At 39.2% G+C, this 26,180-nt stretch overlaps 1 protein-coding gene across 1 annotated transcript in view; it reads right to left on the bottom strand.

Moving 5' to 3' along the window:
- Window positions 1-23,112, bottom strand: part of CCNB3 (cyclin B3) — a 46,230-nt gene extending 23,118 nt beyond the window's left edge. Inside the window, 7 exon segments of the mRNA XM_043459302.1 lie at window positions 4,665-4,757; window positions 5,995-6,090; window positions 6,879-9,663; window positions 11,203-11,333; window positions 16,289-16,375; window positions 18,638-18,766; window positions 22,642-23,112. Of these exon segments, the coding sequence (XP_043315237.1) occupies window positions 4,665-4,757; window positions 5,995-6,090; window positions 6,879-9,663; window positions 11,203-11,333; window positions 16,289-16,375; window positions 18,638-18,730 (3,285 nt within the window). The 5' untranslated portion in view covers window positions 18,731-18,766; window positions 22,642-23,112.
- Window positions 23,113-26,180: the final 3,068 nt, after the last annotated feature.

The raw sequence follows: 26,180 nt of genomic DNA, 5'->3' as shown, positions 1-26,180 counted from the left end.
GACCCAGTCCTAATGAGATGGATGAAGCTGGAGCCCATTATACAGAGTGAAGTAAGCCAGAAAGATAAAGAACATTACAGCATACTAACACATATATATGGAATTTAGAAAGGTGATAACGATAACCCTATATGCAAAACAGGAAAAGAGACACAGAAATACAGAACAGACTTTTGAACTCTGTGGGAGAAGGTGAGGGTGGGATATTTCAAAAGAACAGCATGTATACTATCTATGATGAAACAGATCACCAGCCCAGGTGGGATGCATGAGACAAGTGCTCCGGCCTGGTGCACTGGGAAGACCCAGAGGAATCGGGTGGAGAGGGAGGTGGGAGGGGGGATCGGGATTGGGAATACATGTAAATCCATGGCTGATTCATATCAGTGTATAACAAACCCACTGGAAAAAATAATAATAATAATAATAATAAAAAAAAAAAGAAAAAAAATAAAAGTGGTACTTAGGGAGAAATTATAGCAATTAGGTGCTTATATTAGAAAAGAAGAAAAGTCCTAGGACATCCTGGTGGTCCAGTGGTTAAGAATCGGCCTGCCAATGCAGGGGACATGGGTTTGATCCATGGTCTGGTAATATCCCACATGCCATGGGGCAAGTAAACCAGTGTGTCACAACTACTGAATCCACTTGCCCTAGAGCCCGTGCTACACAACAAGAGAAGCCCCCACAATGAGAAACCCATGCACCACAACTAGAGAGTAGCCCCTGCTCACTGCAACTAGAGAAAACCTGTGCAACATCAAAGACACAGCACTACCAAAAATTAAATAAATAAATAAATATTTTTAAAGAAGAAAAGAAGTCTGAAATCAATAATCTACTCTTCTACCTCAAACTAGGAAAAGAAGAGCAAATTAAATCCAAAGCAAGAGAAAGGAAACTGTTAAAATTAAAGCAGATATCAGTTAAACTGATAACAGAAAAATAAAGAAAACAAATGAAACCAAAATCTGGTTCTTTGAAAAGATCAATAAAAATTATAAACTCCGAGCAAGATTGATAAAGAAAGAGAAGACACAAATTACTAAATATCAAGGATGAACGACTAAATAATCAGCAAATGCTATGAACATAAATTCAACAACTTAAATGAAAGGACCAATTCCTTGAAAATCACAAACTTCCAAAAGTCATCTGATATAATAACTTGAATAATCACATAACTATTAAAGAAATTATATTCTTAGATAAAATTCTTCAGAGAAAAGAAAAACCTTCAGGCCCAGATGGTTTTACTTGTGAATCCTACTAAACATTGAAAGAATAAAACATCAATTCTACATATGTCTTCAAGAAAATAGAATACTTTCCAAATCATTTCATAAAACCAGTATCATTCTCATATCAAAACCAGAAAGTCAGTACCAAAAAACAGAAAAAAAACACTACAGACCAACATCCATCATAAACATAGATGCGATAATCCTCAACAAAATCTTAGCAAATATAATCCAGAAATATATAAGAATGATATTCCAAAACTAAGTGGGGTTAAAACAATTTTGAAAAAAAAAAGACAGTCTAGAGTTAGAAAAATCACATTACCTAGTTTTAATATTATAAAACTACAGAAATAAAGACTGTGATGTTGGCGAAGAGAAAGACACACAGATCAATGAAACAATGTAGAAATAAGTACAGAAATAGGCCCCGCACAAATAAGGCAAATTGTTTTTTGGCAAAGGTCCAAAAGCAATTCAGTGGAGAAGTATATTTTTCCACAAAAGGTGTTAGAACAGTTAAACAACCATATGCAAGACAATGAACTGACTTCAAAACCTTTATACCTTATAGAAATTCAACTCAAAATGGATTATAGATTTAACGTTAAAAGCTTTAAAACATTCATACAAAATATAGGAGAAAATTTCATGACCTAGGTTTAAGCAGAGTTCTTAAACATGACACAAAAAGCACAAGGCTTTCCTGGTGGCTCACATGGTAAAGAATCCGCCCACAATGTGGGAGACTTGTGTTCAATCCCTGGGTTGGGAAGATCCCCCTGGAGGAGGGCATGGCAACCCACTCCGTATTCTTGACTGGAGAATCCCCGTGGACCAAGGATCCTGGCAGGCTACAGTCCATAGGGTTGCAAAGAGTTAGACATGACTGAGCAACTAAGCATAGAAAGATAACATAGAAAAATTGAACTTTATGAAAAATTAAAAACTTTTGTTCTATGAAAGACACAGATAATTAAAAAAAAAAAAAAAAACTGGTGGGATATATTTGTAAATCACATATCCAACAAAGGATTTGTAACCAGAACATATAAGGAACTCTCATTAAGTTGACACAAAGAAAATAATCTATCCAATTTAAAACTGGGCAAAAGATATAGACATTTCATCAAAGATGACTTCATACAAACAAGTAAGTATGTTCAACATTATTAGCCCTTGAGGAAACACAAATTAGAACCATGGTGAGATTCCTCTATACATCTATACGGCCAAAGTTTAAAAACAAACAATACTAAGTGCTAACAAGGATGCAGAGCAGCTAGAACTCTCATATATTGCAGGTAAGAATGCAAAATGATAGTCACCCCATAGCACTTTCTCATTAAGTTAAACATACACTTATCATATAACCCAGAAATCCCACTCCTGGGTGTTGATGTTGGAAATAAAAACTTATATTGACATAAAACCCTGTACATTAATGTTTATAGACATTCTTCTCACAGTCTCAGAAACTGGAAACAACTCAAAATGTCCTTTAATGGGGGAAGGTTTAAACAAACCTTGGTACATCAATACCATGGACTACTACTCAGCAACGAAAAGGAATGAACTGTTGATACACACAACTTGTATAGATCTCAAAGGAATTATGGTAAGTGATAAAAGTCAATCACAAAAGGTTACACAGTATATGATTCCATTTATATAACATTCCTGAAATCACAAAATTACCGAAATGGAAAGCAAATTAGAAGTTTCCAGGGACAGGAAGGTGAGGGGAGGGAGATGGCTGTGGCTATAAAAGAGTAAAACAAGGGATCATTCCGGTGATGGAACAATTTTGTATCTTAACTGTGGTATGGTGCTTATGAAACTTACATGTGTGATAAAATTATATAGGCTAAACACATACACACACAAATAAAGAGCATGTAAACTGGTAAAATATAAATAAAACCTCTGGACCTTGACTGTGATACTATATGACAGTTATGCAAAATGTTACCACTGAAAGAAACCAGGTGAAGGGTACACAAGACCTCTCTACATACTATTCTTTTTGATAACTTTTTGTGAATCTATTATTTCAAAATGTTAAAATTTCATAGAACTGTATACCAAAAGTCAGTTTTACTAATTATTTTAAGATATAAAAATTAAAGTTACAAAAATAATATATATAGGAAACACATTTTCTACAACTGTGATTCTCTATCAAAGGTAACATTAGCATGGCTTATGGAACTTAAAAAATATATGATAAGTCTCAGATGGGACCTGGGCATCTGACTCTGTGATCAGTATACCATTTTAAAAATGGGGGGATAATAAGCACACATGAATATTAACACTCTGTAGGTTGTGGGATCATAAGTAATTATAATTTCTTACTTGGCTATAATAAATGTGAATTTTTGTGCAATAAAAATAACAAAAACTTTTTTTTTAATTCAGTTCTTCATTCCAGCTGGTATCTCTAAAGAGTCAGACATGACTTAGCAACTAAACAACAACAAATAACTACTCCTAGTTTCATGCCATCTGTGAATTTGATGAGATGATCTTCTCTGTTCTCATCTATATCATTTATAAAAAATGTTGATCAAAACAAAGTCCACTGACAGTCTACTAGAAATCTCTTTCTTGTTTGGTAATGATCAGCAATATTTGTGATCAATTTTACTTATTTAAGATCTACTCAGATTCTATTTTATCTAATTTACTATTTTTCATCATTTCCATAGAATGACATTTTCATGCTTTGCTGATGTTCAAATATACCATGTCTACCACATTTCCCTGGTTTGTCACTCCAAAGTGAGCCTGAACCATTACTCTGGTATTTAAAGGATATTTAACAATATTACCTTTCCTTCTGCTGAGCACAGACTATGCCTTTTATTTCCTTGCAAACTCCAGAGCAACCCCTTCAATTCTATTCATTCAACAAATATTCACTGACACCTACAACATCCAGGTACTATTATACCTTCATTAGTGTAAAGTAATAATTAAGTATTCACAACAATATTCCCTCAACAGTCAACTCTGAACAAACAGCCATCTGCCCTGTTTGGGGCTATACTGTCCTTCCTATTTATTCATCCCATCCAAAGCTTGAAAGACTTTGTTACTGGCCCTTATCCAATCACTACGTATACTTCTACAAGATTTTGAAAATGACTGAACTACCATAGCATTATTACCATTTCTAGAAATCTCTCTCCTTCCACTGGGTTCTCACAGTGTCTTATTAACAGTCTACTTTGTATTATTCTTATCTACCTGCAAGTCTTATCTTGCCCTCTAGGTCATAAGCTTCCTGAGGGCAGGAATTCTGGCTTATTCAGCTCTGGAGACCCAGTAAATTTTTACTGTGTTTGAGACCTGGCAATGCTGAGTGAATAATCAATAAAGAGAATAGCAGCCCCTTAAGGCAGCAGTTGTCAGGCTTACCTGCACCTCCACCAACCAGTCCACAAGAATGGCCCTCATGTTACTGTTGATATCAGTCTGCCTGGTCATATATTTTTTAAGTATAAACTTTTCCTGGCAGTAAGAAAGAAATATTAACAGGTAAACTCTTCTTGTAGTTCAAAATTATAACTTAGGAAAAACTATATGCAACTAATATCTAAAAACAAATTATAACTTAACATAAGTAATTTCTTCACAGTTCTAACTCATTATTTTTAGCTGGTATCAGATAGAGGCAGAGCAAAGTATCCTTTCCCAGACAAGGTCAGTTATCCTTGGGAAATGAACACACATGATATTCAAGTGTCAGGGTGGATATTGAGGTATCTAGCAGAATATGAAATATAGGCAGGAATACACCTATGACTATAGATGAATACCAACAAGATTCTGCCCCTTCTTTGCAATTCAATCAAAAGCACAATACCATTCTGTATAGAGGAGTCCTTCTCAAACTTTAACATACATATTTGAAAGATACTTGAGGATATTTAAAATTTAGAAAGTCTGGGTTTCTGCATTTCTAACAAGATCTTAAGTGAAACCAATACTGGTGAGCTAAGGCCCACACTTTTAGTATAGCAAAATTATCTCTTGCTTCTTCCGAGATATACTAGACAAAGTACAGGCTCTGGAGTCAGTTCATCTATTACCATGTCTCTAGAGAGAAGATGAGACGTTCATCATTCCTCTTATGAATGGCCTGCTAAAATTCTAGTTAGTACATAACCCTGGTCCCATCTGTTCCACTGAGAGAGAGAAGAAAATTTGGAATTGAACATTAGTGGTAAAGGAGACTGGCAGATTTGAAAGGAGAAAGAAAATTTTACCAGGTTGGAGAGCTGGAACAGAGTCTGGTTTTATATGCAATGCCAGAAAACTGCATAGAGAAGGGGAAAGATCTCTAAGAGCAGTCACTCAGAAAGGGCCTGCTTGACAATTTTTGTGTCTGAGATTACCTCCTAAGCAATTAGAGGTGCAGACTTATGGTTTCTAAGGTAATCAGACTTTAGTTCATATCCCAGATCTACCACACACTAGTTGTTTTGACTGAGCAGTTTCCCCCAACTATAAAAAGGAGATAATAATACCTACCATCATGAAGCTATTGGGAGAATTAAACAAGATAATGTTCATAAATCCTTTAGCACAATGTTTAACTCATAGTATGCTACCAGAAGACATCAGTTGCTACTGTTATTATTTTCCTCATCATTATTATCTCCCCTTTAAAGCTGCATTTGAAGGATGTATGGTAAGGAAATGAGAACTGGAAAATCATTTCCCCTCACCCCCATCCCCTACATACCTCTCTTTTCTTCATGTAATTGAAGATATCCTTAGCATATACTGAGCTGAAAAATGGATCGCTGCAGTCTATGTCAGTATCCCCCACTGGGGTCACCTGCTTGGAAATCATCAAAAAGACATATTAGGAGAACAATTCCAAGAGAAGCTTACACACACATAAAAAATTACTCCTTTCTTCCCACTTTTATCTTCAGCTCAAGCCTTTGCCCTGTAATCCTCATACTGTTAAGTAACCAAGAAATACTTAATCCTTGTACATACCTGCTTTGCCCTAAGAACCAGGCACTATTATTACAGGTAAGCACAAGATTCTCCAAGAGAGACATTGTGATCTTACAATCTTCCAGCTTATGTCACCTGTTATGTTTCAATGCTTTGACTGGGCCCAGTTCATCTTCTTGTTAGCCTTTTACTCCCTTCTATACCTTTAACCAGGTTATTTTGCCTACATCCAGGTTGTTTCTCCTCCCAAGTACCAAATCTCATCTCATTTTCCTTCTAATTTACAACTTATAAACCATCTTCCTTAGAAGATGCCTCTGTGAATTTAACTCATCTTTAGCTAAGGTACTATGTAATGCAGATTGCAATTACTAAGAAAGGCAGTTTCCTGAAATTGTCTAACCACTACTGAAATACATACACACAGAGTATTCCAGACCCTTGAGGGTGTCCCTGGAATAAATACTTTCTAATGGCTCAGGTATATCACTATGCCAATCATGAAGTCAAGAGATTCTACAAGGCCAGTTTGGTTTAATATCACTTACTATATACAACTCAATTGCTTAGGAAGGCAAAAAAAAAATCTCTTTGCTAGCAGCAACCTCCAGGACAACAAAGAACACTTCATCTAATTTAAGAAGAAAGAAAGCAGAATACCTCCTGCTGTGATCTCTTGTCATCAGATGAGAAAGGTTTATTGGAATTGGATTCACAAGTACTGGACTTGCTTATGGTACTGCATGACATGGTGATGGTGTTGGACAAGCCTGTTCCAGATTCAGGGGTGGCATCTGGGCTGGTTTCAATTTGGAGGGTGAAATCTTTGAGAAAGGTGTCTTCTTTGTGAGTGAGAGTCTCTTGCAAGACCAATGGCTCCTTCCAGACAGCTTCCTTCTCAATCGTGGAATTCTCCTGCAAGGCCAAGGACTCCTTCAGGATGGTGTCCTTTTCAATGCTGGGCTTCTCCTGCAAGGCCTGTGGCTGCTTAATAATGCACTCCTCTTCACTGGTGATGTTCTCTTGCAAGGTCAACTGCTTTTTCAAGAGGAACACCTCTCCCTGAGCAGTGGGCTGCTTCTTAAAAGATGATTGTCCCTCTATGCTGGCTGCTGCCTCAGGGGAGAGCTTTTCCTTCAGAACCAATGGTTTCTCAAAAAAGAATTTCTCTTCAGTGGTGCTTTTCTTCTGCAAAGCCAACAGCATCTTCAAGAAGTCCACTTTGGTATCAGTCTTCTCCAAGACCAAGGACTTCTCCATGGTCAACAGTTCCTTGATATATGATTCTTCTTTAGTGGCGATATTCTCCTGTAAGGTCAATGGCTTCTCTGAGAGGGACACCTGTTGCAGAGAGGTGTGTTTCTCTTTCAATACAGATGGATCCTGGAAGAGGAGCCCCTCTTCCGTTGTAGACTTTCTTTTTAAGGGCAACGACTTCTTAAAGAGTGACTCCTCTTCAGAGGTGGTTTTCTCTATGACCGTGTTCCACTGAGTGATTTGCCTCATTTTTGGAGATAATGGTGTCTTGGTAAGAACTGCCTCACCCGTTGAAGACTTCTTCCTACATGATACTGGCATCATAAAGGAATTCTTACCTTCAGCAATCATATTCTGCAAATCCAAGAGTTCTTGGCAGATAGACATTATTATTTGAGTGGCACATGTTTGCTTCGTTAAAGGTAATGACTCCTCGGTAGAGACTGCCACATTTGTGGTATGTGTCTTCCTAAATGATAGTGACTCCATAAGAAATTCATCTTTACTATCTATTCTCTCCTGTAATGCCCAAGGCTTTTTCAAGGCAGCCATATCCCCCTGAGTGGTGTGCTCCTCTTGCAGTGCAGATGGTTCCTTCAAGAGGGACTCCACCTCAGTGGTAGGCTCCTTAATGAATGATTTCTCTTCAGAAATGGTCTGCAATACTAGTGGCTTGGTCAAACAGGACTTACCCTGAGTGGTACACTTCTTCTTTAAAGATAACAGCATATTGGTGGAGGTTGCCTCCCCAGTGGTAAACTTCTTAAAAGTCAAAGTCTCCTTTTTAAGTGATTCCTCCTCAGTTGGAGTCTTTTGCAAGACCAAGGGCTTCTTCAAGATGGATGCCTCCTCTAGAATGGTGTGCTTCTCCTGCAACGCTGATGGCTCTTGGAAAAGGGATTCCTTAGTGGCAGGTGGCTTCTTAAAGGGTAATGGCTCCTTAACGAATGACTTCTCTTCAGATGTGACCTTCTGCAATACTAGTGGCTTCTTCAAGTGGTATATCTTCCCCTGAGTAGTATGCTTCCTCTTTAAAAGTAGTGGCTTCTTGGGAAGTGTTGCCTCCTCAGTAGTATGAGTCTTCCTAAAGGAAAGTGGCTCTATAAGAAAATCATCTTCACCATCTTCCTTCTGCAATGCCAATGGCTTCTTCAAAAGTGTCACTGCTCCATCAGTGGTATGCTTATCTTCCAACACTGAGAGGTCCTGGAAGAGGGACTCCTCGTTAGAGGTAGGCTTCTTTTCAAAGGAGAGTAACTGGCCAATGAGTGCCTTCTCTCCAGAGGTGGTCTTCTTCAATATTAATGGCTTCTTCAAGTAGGTCATCTTCCTCTTACTCTGAGTAGTGCACTTTTTCTTTAAAGGTAATGGCTTCATGGTGAAGGTTGTCTCCTCAGTGGTAGATTGCTTCTTAAAAGCCAATGGTTCCTTAAAAAGTGATTTCTCTTCAGTGTCAATCTTCTCCTGAAAGGCCAATGATTTCTTCAAGATGGATAATTCTTGTTCAGAGGTGTGCTTCTCTTGCAATGCAGGTGGTTCCTGGAAAAAGGACTCCTCAGCAGCAGGCTTTCTCTTAAAAGACTCCTTAGTGAGTGGCTTTTCTTCAGAGGCGGTCTTCTGCAGTACTAGAGGATTTTTCCTATAGGACATCTTCCTCTGAGTGGTACACTTTTTCTTTAAAGATGATAATGGGTTGGTGGAGGTTGCTTCCTCAGTTTTAGGCTTCTTCCTAACATTCTGGAGCTCCATAAAGGAAGAATCCTCTTCAACACTGACATCCTGCAAAGCCAACTCCTCCCCCGAGCAGGACTGCTTTCCCTGATATCGGCACACATTCTTTAAGGATAATGTCCTGTTGGTGATGGCTGCCTCCTCGGTTTTAAGCTTCTTCCCAAAAGTCATTGGCTGTACAACATCACTGTCACTCTTCCCCTGCAAGGACAGTGGCTTCTGCAAGAGGGACATTACCCCCTGATTTGTGCACTTCTTTGAAGATAATGACCTCTTCATGAGGACTGCATCCTCAGAAGTGGGTTCCTCTTTTAAAATGAATGGCTTTTTGAAAAGAGATGCTTCCTCAGTATTGGGTGTCTTAGAGCTGGTAGACATATCCAGGGTGAGCAGATTATCTATACTGTTTGGCACCATGGTGGTTGAGACTACTACTGGTGAGAGTTCTATGTCATATCTGCAAAGGAAACAATGTCTGGGTGAGAAGAATGTAGTTCCTAGAATCCTTACCTATCATTTCATTTTGTCACTACACTTACTAAATGTATGGAAAGGGAAAGGACTGCAACCCTAAGAGACAGACTAGAGGGTAAAAATCAATGGGTAACATAGTAAATCTACTAAGTAGCATAATGTATAGTTTCTATGATCTAGGTCCTCACACTTTTCTAAAAAAATTCCCCCTGAAATCCTTATCTTGCTTTTTCATATATGACTTATTACCTTTATTTATATAAAAAGGCTTTTATTATAATCCTTAGCACATTGTATGAGTGATTTGCTTGTGTATCAGTCTCTCTCACTAGCTGCATTTGTCTTTGTCTATCAGCACTAAGCATCTGGTGAAACTCAGATTGAAATTAATATTGTCTGAAGGCTTATGAGAGAGGATTATAAGAGAGAGGCTTATAAAAGGCTTATGAAAGCTTATAAGAGAAAGTTGGTCTGGTACTTAATGTTCATGGTATCTAATCATATTCCCTTCACCTTAGGCTATTCACAAGATGCTTTCCCAGTGAAGGTAATAAAAAGACCAAAATAAACATCTGTTGACATGTGTTAGATGCAAAGCTTTGTTTTGAATAGGACTGCACTTAAATTAGAATGATTAACCTGGTGTGACCTGATCACTGGATGACTAGAAATCAGAATAAGAAAAGAGAATTATTGGTAAATATGATCGATCTGAACAAAAGTACCTCAAAAAAACTAGATATTATATGATTCCATTTATATGAAACATCTAGAGGAGACATATCCACAGAGGTATATCCATAACAGATAGTAGACTGGTGGGTATCTGGAGCTGGGAAGGGGTGGGGAGGAAGATAGAAAGGGGGACTGGGAAATCTATTCTTCCTAAAAGAAGTAATTCCCACTGGAATGAGGAGAGGATATAGAAAGGTCTTACTCCACTTTCTAACTCTTCTTCCAATAAAAGTTTTCCTAGGAGTAAATCCTTTTCCCAAATCCTAGGTGAGAATACGCATATCTGCTTGCAGAACCTGTGATCAGTTCCCTAAAAACAGCTGGAAAACACACATTTTTGGCCTAAGGAGACAGTACTTTCTCTAGAGTAACAAGAAACAAGCCTCCCCCTAAGGCTTCTTATGGGATAAGCAGACTGGCAAGCTATTAATCAGCTGCTGAGAATCCCCTGAAAATTGGCTCCATACTCACGAGCCCCGACTTGCTTAATCAGGAACTGAATCACCAAAAGAGAGAAAATATGAACACAAGATCTCTTGGCAAATTCCTCAATGACAACAGCTCTTTCAATATGCACACAACATGGGGGTGAGGGGCAGAGGGAGGGAGAGACAAGAGGCCTAGAATTCTTTAGCAACTTAGACCATCTAAGCACCCAGGGTTAATATAGTACTCATCACTGTGGCTCACTAACAATGTTCTCAATGGGGACAAAAGGCAGTTGAAAGGATGTCACTCCCTCTCCTTTACCATCTAAAGTAATGCCATCTGAGTTCCCTCTACTCACCTTTTTATATTCATCTTATTGTTTTCAGGCGACCTATTAGCAGATGTGTTCCTGTTTCTCTTCTTGGAAGTATCTTTAACAAACTCATTATTGGCTTCCTTCTTGGGCTGGACAGGTTGACTTTGAGGAGCCTTAAAAAAAAAAGGTGGGGGGGCAGGGGTTGGTCAGGAGAAGGAAGCAAGGAAATGAGGAAATGGAGAGAGAAAACCTCAAATTACTCAAAAAGTGGTTCTTATAAGAAAGTCCTGACCTACATCCTCACCCTGGATGCCTTGTTTGAGTGTTTTCAGAAACACCAATCAAAATATCTCTCAACCAGTACGGTACTGGTGCCAACTAATCATGATGGAAGCTAGCAGTACAGTAGTCCTGGTACATATTAGCTAAATTGCAGCCCTCGGTGATTTCAAGATACATAGAATATAGTGTTGATCTCCATACTGGTTGACAAATTCCCAAAAAGATATTTTGCAAAAGTCACATTCCATTTTGACCCCATAAGACATTCAGAGGGGGGAAAAGACCATATAACTGGCTTTGCTGCCTGAGAATGCCAAGATCAACTAGCGTTTCAGGGAAGACCTCTAACACATCACTATCTGTGATACATCTATCCCATCTCACTGAGGGGATATTTATTTAACATGGGGCTCTGGGGAGCTCCACCAGAAACTCTAATCATGACTAATTCTATTAAATAGTAGAAGAAATCACAGGACTGTGAATAACATTAATAAAAAATCATTTTAAAGGTTATGCCTTTAAAATAAAACAAATTGAATCTAATTATATTCCAAATAAATACCTAACCACACTGAAGGACAAAAGAAAGAAAACAGAAGAAAATACAAGAAACAGCTAATCCAAGTAAACACAGGCTATATACCCTCAGTATATACATCCTCAATCAGGATGAGTTTGTGGGGTAGTAGGGAATATCACAAATCTGTAACTCTTTTTAATAGGTGTGTTTATTATGGTAGTGTGGAAGAAGTAATTCTGAAACTTTTAGATGTATTATAGTATTGAGTAAATATGCTGATGATCTTGGGAATCATGGTTCTCAATGTAAAGAAGGAACATACAACTATGGATTGAGGAATATAAGAAAGAATCCTGTGCATTGGAATGGGAGATGTGTAGACTCATGATTTCTTACACAGGTATATGTATATATACATCTGAATATATAGGAGTGTGTGTTACTTGTATATATGTGTGTATATATATCTTTAAGTACAGATATGTGTGTATGTATAATGTATATGTGGGCTTCCCTGGTGGCTCAGAAGTAAAGAATCCGCCTGCCAACGCAGGAGTCCCAGTTTCATCCCTGGGTCAGGAAGATCCCCTGGAGAAGGAAATGGAAACCCACTCCAGTTTTCTTGCCTGGAGAATCCCATGGACAGAGAAGCCTGGTGAGCTACAGTCCATGGGGTCACAAAGAGTTGGACATGAATTAGTGACTAAAAGAACAACAAATATATGTATTACATCCAGATATTTCCTAACTCTGTCTACAGAAAGGGCAGAAAAAGCAGATACCCCAGTAGCACACCTAGCACTGAGATCTTGGTCTCTAGTACTATTCCCCACTCAAAGGAGCAGGAATTCTTTGGAAAAACAGTTGACTCCCTGTCTGAGATAAAAATAGGCACATGATGAGTCTGAGACATCCTGTTATGCTGGAACGAAAATGCTCAAAAAAATGATGAGAGTATGTCACAAAGACACAATAATTAGATTCAAGGGGACCCTAGTGGCCAAATCTGGGACAATCTGAACACCAAAATAATATAATAATGAACAACAAACCACTGAAAAATAAAAATTCATAAGTCTATATTAATAATAAACAGGGAAGAAGGGAAGGCTCTGCTTATAGAATGCCAAGGGCAGATTGGTAAATGGGGAGCAAGAGCTACAGCTGGAAAAATCACCATAAAGGCTGGGTTAGGCAAAAATCATCAGTGGGTACTAAATCTAGGGGGCATGTTGATGAAAAGCAGTTATTTGCAGGCTCTTAAGAGTGTGTCCCACAGACTGTTAGTTGCAAGAGGGAAAAACACAGTCATTATACAGCAGAGAAACCAGACAACATCTTGACTGGGTGATCAAAATTAACCTCACCAATGAGTGACAGATGGACATTGTATGCCTCCAGCTGTGATACCCTAAGGACAGACGATCACCTATACAGTACTCCAGTCATGTATAACACCAATCTAATCCCATGGAAACATTAGAAAAACATAAAATGAGGAATGTTCTACTTTTAAAAGGGGGGTTGAGTGGGACTTTATTCTTCAGAAATGTCATAAAAAACAAAGAGAAGCTATGGAAGCATTCCAAATTAAAAGAAGCTAGAGACATGACAAGTAAACAACCCTAGACTGGATCCTTCCCTGGAGGGGGAAAAATGCTTATAATGTTGACTTTACAAAGTCAATGGGAAGAATGGGAATATGGGCAATAAATTACATAAAAACATTACATCAGTGTAAACTTATGAAGTTGACTGCACTACAGTTATATAAGAGTACTTCTCTGAGGTAATATACACTGAAGTACTTAGGGGTAAAGGGCCATGATGTATGTAAGAAGATGAGATAAAATGTTAATAATAGGTGAACCTAGGTAAAAGGTATATGTGTGTTCTTTGTATTATTCTTTTTGCAACTTATTATAAATTTGAAATTATTTCCAAATGAAATATAAAAAATTATGCCTTTGTATCATCTATCATAATAAGCTACAACAATCCAGCAGAGAATTCTTTCTTAGGCCCTCAGGTTGTTGTCCACTTCTGCTCTTCAAAGAGTTTGGCACAGTTTGTATTTGAATTTCACCTAAAGATTTACAAACTCCTTCTGTGTCCAGCCGAGATCCACAATTGGAAAAGATGTGCATTCTTGGCAGGAGAGAGGTGGAGACTCTAATTCCCAGAGTGAAACTTTCTACTTGCTATATGTGAAGGTTCAAAGCACTAATATTTTCAGATCTAAGTTCAAGGGGATCTTTACCAGTATTTCCCCATAATTCTTTCACCGAGAAATAGTAAAATAGAGATGAAAATCCTACTGACAAAAAATAATTTAGGAAATAGACCTTATCTCCTCATCCAATGGCTCAGGATCAGCTCTAACAAATCAAAAGTCCTTCCCATGCTGGAAGGATAAAGGAGAGGGAAAAAAAGAGAACTCATAGCAGACTAAATAACTAAAACAGATCAGCTCCTTTGGCCATCCAGAACCTCACTGTGGTGAATGCTGAGGAGAAGACAGATATGGGGACATGAAGACATAGTAATACTGACAGGAAGGAGCAAACCATCATAAAGGGAATCCCCAAAATTCAGAGAGAAAGGAGTCCTCAACCCTCAAAGAGATGAGCTCAGACATCTGCAGAAATGTTCAATCCTGGAATGACTTAGGATATTGTAATGACGGAACTTTCTCTGGAAAGCACCAAAGACAATTCAAAATGACCAGAACTTGAAGGCAAAAGGGGAAATGGGCTTTCTGAGCTTCTGAAAAGCTAGAGGCAGAGATACTTCCCAGGGATGCCTTGCTTTCCCTACCCCTAGAGTATGTGACCTAACAGATGGTGAATTCAGTTGGAGAACCAGGAGAGTCCTAGCATGTATTTCCTATTAATTTGTTTGTTCTTTATCGATGATGACATAAATTTCACAAACAAAAAAGTACTGAGACACAGCAGAGAAGTTTCTCATATGCTGTTAGACTTTTCTTTGCACTGCCATCAGGGACTCTGGAGGCCAAGGGAAACTACACTAAGATAGGCTGCATCTGCTCCTGACTTACGTGACTACCTTATCGCAACAGTTTCAAGAGCAATGGTAAAATAAGTCAGGAAATGAATCTAACTTTACAGGTCTGTGTGGGCGGCAGCTCTTTCAACCAGTATATAGTAAATCTGATTATGCAGAAAGCTGTAACACAATTACACATGTTGTAATCTGCATGGGGGAAAGACTGGTTTAACACAAAAGTGGTCACATGGCATCTAAAGAGCAGAGATATAAAGAAGATAACTTTGCCAATGCTTATCCAACCCTGCCCAAGGCAGTAAAATATTATCTAGTAAAAGTAAGAATTCTGGTAGCCACAAAAGGACACTCTTTTATAGAGGGCAGGACAGGCCTCACTAGGGTTCTCTGTATCCTAGATAAAACGGACTTCAAAACCAACACTAGCCAAGTCTTCATCTGTAAAGGGGTTATAGTTTTAGTGTCTGCCTCATAGGATTTTATGGGTATTAAGTGGGTGGATACATGGGACAATGCTTAGAATAGTGCCTGGCATGTGGTAAACACTCAGGAGGTATCAGGTATTACTGATTTCTAAGACCAAAGGTTACCTATATTCAATTAGTAACATTCTAACTATTAAATTTTATTTTTTGCTAGTACCTTAATAATACCAGAAGGGAGGTAACTTCGAAGTAAACTCAAGAATTCTAGTCACAATTGAGTTTCTAGATATCCCTAGTCGAAAACCAGATAATGGAACTGTGGTCATCAATGATTCTGTACATCAGAGGGCAGTTTTGATTATCAATATGACTGGGATGCTGCTGGAACTTAATGCCAGGGGCCAGGAATGCTTGTTGCAGTCAGTCCTACACAGTAGAAAAGCTGTCCTATTCAAAAATGCCCATAGTGCCTGAACTGATAAACACTGCCCTAGACTACAATGAATCCACCATAGTATTGACACTTGCCTCCAAGGCCAAGGCAGCCAGTCGAGCCATCTCTGGACTTTACCTAAATGCAAGATTCCATAGTTCTCATATTTATCTACAATTTCACATCTGGTCATCATTCTGTCTGCTGCTTTCAGAGACCTCCACCAATTAATACAGATGGTATGTGCCAGCAGAAAAGCCCCTACAGTTTCTGAAATTGGGTCATTGATTCCAAAGAAAATTGGAACTGGCTCTCAGCAAATAAAATTGGCTCTCAGCATTCTACAGAGGGTCAGGGTTTGGTAAACTAGAAAGGTCCCTCAAGGAAGAGGTTGTTTGAACCTTATGCAACACCATAGGATTAGTCTAGCATACTCACATTGGTGAGATCTTCAAAAGCTGATCTCTTTTTGAGTGGTCCCTGAGGTGAAAATGGAGATTTCTTTGCTTGGTACTTCTCATCCTTCTACAAAAATAAAAGAGGTAAATGAGTATATCCAATTGTGAACAGTCTTTTCAGGGACTTCAGGTCATCTTTGGAGCTCAACAAGGAAATGCCTGAATCGCCAAGCAATTGGGAATACCTATAATAAACCCTAATAAATTACAACAAAAGAAAGTTTTGGCACTCACTGCTGCTTAGAGAGTCCCTGAAGGAGGTAATAATCACTGATGATGGTGACAAGGCTGTGAGGAGACAGCACAACCTTCAGTGTAACTCTTAAAATGAGCAAAATAGCTTGGTGAAGCTAATTTTCTCTCTTACTCCTCTCATATCTATGGCTATCCTAGCCAAGATTAATCATGACCTTCACCACCACCTGGCAACTCCCAGTCATTAATCTAATATGGACATTCCCAGGTAAATTAGTTCAATAATTTAACAAAATTTAAGTGTCTCTTATGTTAAGTAGTTGATTTAAGACATTCTCAATAAGGATAATCACACACATACCTAGATACTGATCCAGGATCAGTCCTTTACTAGTGACTGACCTTGGAAAAGTCACTTAATTTCTGAACCTCAATCTTCTCATCAGTAAAACTGGAAAGATGACCTACTTATTTGAGGATCAAATAAGAGAATACATGTTTTTTAAAAGTTTATATAAACTGTAAATGGGCAGAAATAGTATTTTCTAAATATATGATCCAATGTGATTTCAAACCTCATAAGGAAAATTCTGTATTTTAAGAAAGGAGTTTGGTAATTCATATTTATCCCTTTTAGTGTATACAAGGGAGGAATGCGGAAAAGGAGGCAGGGTGAATATTTTGGAGCAAACGGAGCTTTCTTTCTAGCTAGTGTTTATCTGAAATGCCTTATCCCACTACCAAATGAGCAAGACTATCTCTATGGGGTTAAAGGTTAAGGTAAATCACACTGTAGGGTTTCTCTATTCCCTAACAGTTTTTGTTTGGTGAACGTGTCCTATGTATCAGATTTACTTTATGAATTGAGAACTCTGCCTTACCTATGTCAGAGAGCTGTTACAACGTGAAACAGAACACTGAGGTCAGACCATTTATTTTCTGTTTCTCTCTTTACATTATGTACAGCTAGTACATGACACAGTAAGTGATTAGAAACTTAGAGAATTGGATTCATATTACAATAGACCAATTCTAGTACAGTGGAGGAATCCTGAAAGAGCTGAGAAGAATTACTTCTGTTTTTTAACTGTTCAAGCTAAGAAATAAGTAAACTATTAGTCTTTCATCTAGTTAATGATAAATAATCCTAATGGAAATAATTAGCAAAGAATAAATTATTTTCTCACAAATTAGCTTAGAAATTAACTATGGTCTGCTATCCCACTCCTACTTAATATTACTGGCAGAAATAACCAGCCCCAAATAAAATTAATGGTGAAACTGAATCCTATAAAATTTATATTTGCAAAATACACCCTGAGAAAGTTGGATTTGGAAAAATAACTGCCACAAAAGAAAATGTAGAGTGGCACAACTCTAATCGTAAAATTTGATATGAACAAAAATTTGATCAATATATCAAATCTTTCTTGCCAAATTTACATAGGAAAAATACACTTGTTTTCCCTAACCTCCGAGAAAACCATTTTAGTGAGACAAAAATGAAAATGATTAGAAAGTGTTTATCTGTGCTGAGAGAAAACCAATCAAGGAAATTAAATTGGCCTAATGATGTTTGCTCCAGGAAACACTTTCTTAGCAACAATTCATCAGTGTTAGTAAAATTCTGATTAAAATATGACTGATGGCAAACACAGACCATCACAAGCTCGGAATGTCAATGTCAAACTATTCACAAGGTCAAAACAACAGGCTCAAAATGGACCCATTCTTCAAATTTAATAGCTGTAAAAAGCATTATAATACATTTGTTGACCTAATCATCATACTCTCCCCAGGATGTACTAAGCAGCCACCTGGCAAGGTGCTTTGAGCCTCTCAGAGAAAATAAGAGTTTAAATGGGATCACTAATGAGAACTGAGTATTGTTTGCTTTTGAAAGTTGTGGAGGACACCCTTCATCTTAGCCATGCACTTAAGGGAAAGAAGAGTTTATGCTTTCTCCCCAAGTGATAATTTGCTGGTCTCCTCCAACTACAAGGTTTGCCATGCCTTCTCACTTTCTCAGATTAACCACACATATTCCAAAAGATATAGAGGGGAGGATAGGGACTAAGCCAACACAGAAAAGAGGCTAAATGAGACACTACTGGGAGGGACAGCTTGCTCTAACCTTTTCAGATGGTTCATGATCACTGGGCACAATGCTGGACTGAGATTTCCTTGTCTCATGTTTGGAGTGTTGGGGTGGTAGCGGCAGTGGCATTTCTTACAGATTCAGCAGCATCTATCCAAGGCAGGGCTGCAATCAGAAAGACTCTTTAAAACATTCACCAGAAACATCACTGATTCTCTGGAGATCCTTGAGAAAACCCAGTCTCTCCATAACATCCCTAGGAGAAAACAGACTTCGATGTTAGCAGATCTGGGATCAAATCTTGGTTGTACCACATTTAACCATGGGCAAGTGACTTAACCTCCCTGGGCTTCAGTTATCTCATCTGCAAGATGGAGGTAAGTATACGCATCTTTGCAGGGCACTGTTCAAATTAAATGAGATAACTCTGTGTAAAAAGCCAAGCACAGTGCCCGCCACCCCCTGTGGGTACTGGGACTGTGGCCTAGCCCCTAGCTTAGGCCTAGGAACACTAGAGGAAAATTAACAGTTGAAAAATCAAGAACATGACAAATCATATAGTATGGAGGCTCACTGGTAGGGTTAATTTTCTTTAAAAGGCATGGGGTCCTGGCCCCAGCAATGATGATGCTACAGAGAAGGCGAAAGAATACACTGCACGCATACACATGCAGAATAGGCCAGAGGGTATTCTAGGCTGCATTCAATCAAGAAACTGCAGTCCAGTTCCAGACATCTGGTAAAAAAAAAATCAAATCAAAAGATAATACTGGTGAAAAAAAAACAAAACAAAAGATAATAGCAGAAGGAACTTACTTGGTGAAAATCATTTGACATAAAAAATTTAAGTCATTACAGAACTTAGGAGAGTCCTACCTTCACCCCACCTCAATGTGGGACCCCATTCTATACTCCTTAAGGTTCTTTTAGCTTGTGAGTTCTCAAACTAAACTAAGAACTCACAATCATAACTTGTGATATACTTAAGTGTCTTATGATACACTTAAGTTATGATACACTTAAGTGTCTTACAAGCACATTAGGAGCAATCAGTTCTTGAATATAAAAGAGACCCTTCCCACTCAGATACAACTGCCCTTCTGAACCCACCCATACTCAGTCTCCAAGTTCAATGACATTTGACAAAGAACAGGCTTCCATTAAGAGAGACCCTAAAGGCAATGCGACAAATTTATGTACAAGATACATCAGGCAATGGAGATAAACACAAATAAATCATGGATCTTATCCTAGAAGCATTCACAGGCACAGCTCTAACAGCAACATATAAATGTGACAAATGATTTACTAACAGTAGACACAAAGCACTTTAGAAACATAATGGAAAGTTAGTAATCTTGTGGGAGATGGGGTGGAGGAAGGCTTCACAGAGGAGACTATATTTGATCTGGACTTAATATGATAAAAAGGTTCCCAAGTAGACAGGTGAGCTTTCCAGGCAAAGAAAGCCAGAGCCCAGGCAGAGGCTTGAACGTGTAGAGCACAGCAGGTTTGGAAACATCCAAGGTGCCTGGAGTGTGAAGTATAATGTGTTGGGAGGAGTTAGAAAGAGGCTGAGAGCTAGGCTGGGACCATGCTGTGAAGACTGCAGAGAAGATTGCAGTTTGAGAGAAAGGTTGAAGAAAAAAGAAAGGCTAACTTGGGTTTTGCTTTGGATGGACAATATTAAACATTTTGTTCGTTGAGGAAAAGTCAGCACAAATAAGTGCCTTCACATTTATTATGTCAGTTAATCCTCCTCAAGCTGTGAGGTTAAGCAGGGCAAGTATAATTCTTTCCACTTCATAGTCTCAGATGAGTTAAAAGTTATTTACTACACAGGACAAACTATTAAGCAGTATAGATCACCCAGCTCTTTCCAGGGCTCTTTTCTAAAATACCATGATGTCTCTCTGATTGTATGTGAAAAAGATTCCAAAACAGCCCAGAGAATAAAGTGAAAGGCCACAGAGTGGTAGTATGAGGAGTAATGAGGAGTTAGAATGACCACAGACTTCTTTTTAAAGAAGTAATTGGGCTTCTAAATCAGCCAGTTAAGCATCTTTAAGCCTCAGTTTCCTCATTTGCAAAAGAGCTATGCACCACCTCTTACTTGCAGAGGTATCGTATGGCTCAAATGTAAATTTGCACGTGCAAAGCTTAACCTGGTACGTCCTCAGAATAAATGGTGCGTCTTACTCTCCTTCTCTTCCTCCAAATCCAAACCCATTTTCCATTTCATCCCTCAAAACTCAGCCAAGCAGAAATAAAGCTAAATTGAGTGAACCCAGCCTTAACTGGACTGTATGAAAACCACTCACTCCACTATTATTGTTCACACCTCACACAATTCTTTATGGATGACCGAAGACTCAGGTTCTGAAATCTTTATCTTTCAAGTGGAAAGAAAAAAATCAAACTGGAGTCAACAGGCCAGAAAACTTTTGGCTGATGACATCACAGCATGACTAAACCTCAGAGAAAATCAGTTTTCAGATGATGGTCATTTATCACTTTCATTATCCTGAACAATAATCTGGCTTAAGTAACTAATTTTCCTGCCACTAGGAGAGGGGAGGGGATTGACACCACCAAAAGCATGTTTTCATAAAAGGACACTGCAGAACACTCTCAACTTCTACTACCTACAGAACCCTTAGCCTTACTTAGACAATAAAATTAGAATCCTCTCCACTTTCCAGACTTTCCTTTTCCTCTACTGATGAGTGTTAAAGGCTCCACCGGCTATCCGAAGCTGGTGTTGAAACCCACACAGAGACAAGTTGGCTTGTTCAGAAGCCCAACTGCTCAAAGTCCAAAACTGTAGATCAGAACAGTCTCAGGAAACAGTAGCAACTTCTTTTTATATACAAAGGCAGATTACAGACAGCAAGACACTGGGGAGAGAAAGCAGCATGATGTCAATGAAAGCAGCACTAAGCTGGGGAGGATGCCTAAAGTGTAGTTCTGATCCTGTCCCTAGCTGGCTGAGTGACACTGGACAGGTCCCTTTTCCCTCTCCAGGCTTCCTTCCTTCACCTAAGAAAATGAGACAGTGAGACCAGAGTCTCCTGGACATTTAACCATCGTCAATGGGCCAGCAATATTGGCATCACCTGGGAGCTTGTTAGCAATTTAAAATCTCACTCGCCAAGCTAGGCTTTACCAAATCTGAAAGTGGAAGTTAACTTCCCCTGGTGATTTGTATGCACTTTAAAGTTTAAGAAGCATTGTTCTTGGATCCCTTCAACCTCTGACATTCTAGGATTCCAGGAGGACCACAGCAGAGAGCCATGACAAAGCCAGAGCTGGATGGGACTGAAGGTGAAAATCTTAAGTCTCACTAACTCTCTTCTATCACTAGCTAGTGGAGACAACGGTGCTTCCCAGGTGGCGCAGTGGTAAGGCACTCGCCTGCCAATGCAGGAGACACAAGAGACTTGGGTTCGATCCCTGGGTGGGGAAGATCCCCGAGAGGAGGAAATGGCAACCCACTCCAGTATTCTTGCGTGGAAAATTACACGGATAGAGGAGCCTGGCGGGCTATAGTCCATGGGGTCGCAAAGAGTCGGACACGACTGAGCACACAACTGACGGACTGACTGGAAACAAGGGAGAAAAGACACGTTTCCATCCCCCTTCATATCCTTCAACCTGTAGTTTAAGATATCCCTCACGTTGCATTCTCTAACTTACGTACGTTTTGTAGGTTAAATTGATCTTGTACAGCTTCACTTGTGAAAAGACTACAGAAATGTACTCTGATTCAGGGATGCGCAGCGGTAGCTGCATTTAAAAGCCGGGAACCAGTTTGGGTTTTGTTTGTTTATTTTGCCATCTCACCCTCTAATACACACTCCCTACCCAACCTCGGACAGGACTCTCTCCGCAGGCTGCTGACTGACAGGAGAAAGCAAAAGTTTCGTGGCAAGACGCATTCAGACAAAAAAGTTACAGGGGCTGGAGTGAGCCTCAAGGACCCACCCGCGGGCGACAGAGCCGGACATTCGAGGAAGTAGTACAAGTTCAAAGGCGCCTACCTCATATCGAGATTGAGGGCAGAACAGGAAAGATCACGGACGCACTCCCAGGCCAGGTGAGGCCAGGGAAGTGACCGCAATGCTCCGCGTTGCAGCAACCGGCGTCCATCTCAATTTATCCAAGCGAATTTTGAAAAGTACAGCCCAGGAGGAAGAGCGGTGGTGATTGGCCAGCAGGGGCCAATCAGCGTGCCGTTGAGACTTGCGCCAGCCTAGCAAGGAGGGGCGGGCTGGATATTTTCAAAGTGAACTCTGAGGCTAATAGACTTCCCAATGGGGCGTGGTTTCGAGTACCATTGGTTGGAGCGGACTGGACTGACAAAGGGAGTACTGGGTCCCTTTAACGATGTGTTTTCATTTAAATAACCCTGCCGGAGGATGAAGAGAGTGGATGCATTACGTGGTGAAGTCCAGAGCAATTAAAATATTAATAAGCTTTGGAGAATTGCCTGGCGATCCAGTGGGTTAAGACTCGCTGCTTTCTCTGCCCTGGCCCAGGTTCAATCCCTGGTGGGGGAACCAAGATCCCGAAAACCGCAGGGCGGCCAAATAATAAAAACAACAACAATAATAATAAGCTTTTATAGAGTCAAACGTTAACTCTTGCTGGCTTCACAAATGGCCTTGTGATGGAAGCAGAGCAGAAATTATTGCCCCTATTTTATGGATAGCACCCACAGTGCAGATAGCTAATAGTAGCTAACATTAATTGAACGCTAGCTCTTGCTGATTGCTATAACTTTTTAAATTGTTTTAAACATTGTCCCAAAAGGTAGGTGCTTTTATTATTGCCATTTTACAGACACAAGAAAATTGTAGCTTGCTAATTGCATGCGTGCTAAGTCACTTTAGTCGTGTCAGACTCTTTGTGACCCTATGGACTGCAGCCTGCCAGGCTCCTCTGTCTATGGGATTCTCCAGGCAAGAATACTGGAGTGGGTTGCCATGCCCTCCTCCAGGGGATCTTTCCAACCCAGGGATCAAACTCGTGTTTCCTGCAGCACCTGCATTGCAGCCAGATTCTTTACCTCTGAGGCACCGGTGAAGCCCCATGCTTGGTAACTGCCCATTATCAAAATGCTGCATTGTGGCAAAGCAGGTACTACCACTGGTATTCTCGTTTATTTCGTTAGTACATTAATTAATTCATTCAGCATTTATTGAGCACCTGCTTTGGTCCAGGAGCTAGGAAAAAATATATGAGTAACTGACAAAAGACTTGAAGAGTTTATCACCCTGCTCTATGTTCTGAGGAGGGAAAGAGAAAAGTGGAGATGCCAGGAATGAAATCTAAGAATTCCTTCATATACAGATACTCTACTACTAAACTACATTTTTACCTTTATTATTAGTCCATTCTCCTTTTACTGATAGTATCTCATAGCTTTTACATTAAAGGGAAAATAGTCACATGATCCCAGGCCCTTGCCTCTTTTTAATTTCCCTAGGTTATCACATATAAATCCATGACTTTAAATATCACCTAAAAGCTGGCCCTGAACTCCAGACTCATAAATCCAATTGATTATTCCACATCTCCACTTGGATGTCTAATAGATATCTCAAACTCAACATATTCACAACCTCACCAAATCTAATCCTTCCTCCAATGCCCCCCATTTCAGAAAATGTTACCATATCAAGCCTGTTAATCAAACCAGAAACCTGGGTATCATCCTTGATTCTACTCTTTTCCACCACCTTAACCTCCCAAATCCAATCTGTCAGCAAGTCCTGTTGATTCTACCTCAAAAATATATTTTATATCCATCCACTTCTCTCCATCTCCACTACCACCATGATCTCTCAATGGGACCACTGTCAAAAGCCTCCAAGCTGCTCTACCCCTTTCCAATCTGGCTCTTCTGTAATGCAAATACAATACAATGGTACAATCAACCTTTTAAAAAAACAAAAATTATGTCCCTCTCCTGCTTTTGTAGTTACCCACTAAATTAAAATCCAAACTCCTTACCGTGGACTACAAGTCCCATCTATCTCACCAACCCCATTTCATACCATTCTCTTTCTCATTTACTCCATTCCAGCCATAATGATCTTCTTCCCAAACTTTGAATATACAGAAAATCACACTCCTCGGGATCTTCACACATGATGTTCCCACTGTCAGAAATAGTCTTCCCTCTCTTCTTTAAATCACTTGTTTGTTTGTTTTTTTTCTCATGCTTTAAAGTCTCAGCTTAACTATCCTCTCTTCAGAGAGGCCTTCCTTGACCATGTTATCTAGAGTAGGGTTCTTCTCCCACTCCCTTATACTTTATCTCAATCCTTACATTTCTTTTAGAGTAATTATTGCAATTTTTAATTGTTGAACCTACCTCATCACTCAAGAATGCAAGCTCCACAACTGCAAGGACCACAGGTGTTGTGCTCTATCTTCAGTGATTAGCTTTAAGAAGAGTTCACATTTATCAACTGCTTACTGTATGTGTAACACTGTTTTGACACTCACAACAATACAATGAATTGTTACTGTTTCTGTTTTGCAGAAGGGTTTCCCTGGTAGCTCTGCTGGTAAAGAATCCACCTGCAATGCAGGAGACCTGGGTTCCATCCCTGGATTGGGAAGACCCCCTGGAGGAGGGCATGGCAAGCCCACCCCAGTATTCTTGCCTGGAGAATCCCCATGGACAGAGGAGCCTGGCAGGCTATAGCCCATGGGGTCACAAAGAGTCGAACACAACTGAGCGACTAAGCACACAGCACATGTTGCAGAAGAGGAGCTTGTAGTAACTTGCCCAAGATCACACAGTTAGTAAGCTATTAGATTGGGATTTAAACCCAAGCAGTCTGATTCCAGAGACCAAAGGCAAAGCACTACCCCGTACCTGTCTCCTGGACAGATGACTGAAAAATATTTGTTAACCAAGTAAATGGGTTATCTTCCTTTAAGGGTCATCGCTGTGGACAAGCAGCCTACTGGTATGCACTATAAAGGAAATATAATATTAACACAAGTCACTACAAATCTTCTTTAGCCAAAAGAGGAAAAGGTACATCCACCAAAACAACAGCAACACAAAAATCACAAAACAAGAAATTTATTTTTCCTATTTCCTTCCAGTTTTTCACAAAATTGAGTAAAAATTATAATTTTTCCAAAAATTAAAAAAAAATTCTCTCAACTTTCAAACTTCCAGTTGACTTAACCTTTCCTTTGGGCAGCACTCAGAGAGAATACTAAGAAAAGAAGAGACAGCTCTTTGACACTGCCATTTTCCAATATTTCCCTCCAACCTAGGCATACAAAACTGTTATGAACTCTCCTTCCCCCTCCCCACTACATTCCTGTATTAAAACCTGGTAGAAAACATCTGCTCTTATCTACTTCACTTTAACATGAAAATATATTTCACATGGATCCAACATTTAATTGTGAAAATTAAATCATGGAAATATTAGATAAAATATAAAAAATATTTTTATAATCATGAATAAAGAAAACCTTTCTAAACAGGAAAAAAATTTAGAGATTTTTGAGCAAAAGTCTCAATAACATTAAGTAGTATTTGCCAAAA

Source organism: Cervus canadensis, chromosome X (assembly GCF_019320065.1).
Source record: "Cervus canadensis isolate Bull #8, Minnesota chromosome X, ASM1932006v1, whole genome shotgun sequence".
Classification (NCBI taxonomy): Eukaryota; Metazoa; Chordata; class Mammalia; order Artiodactyla; family Cervidae; genus Cervus; species Cervus canadensis.
Note: the sequence above shows the minus strand (reverse complement) of the source record. Positions and strands in the feature narration are given on the sequence as shown.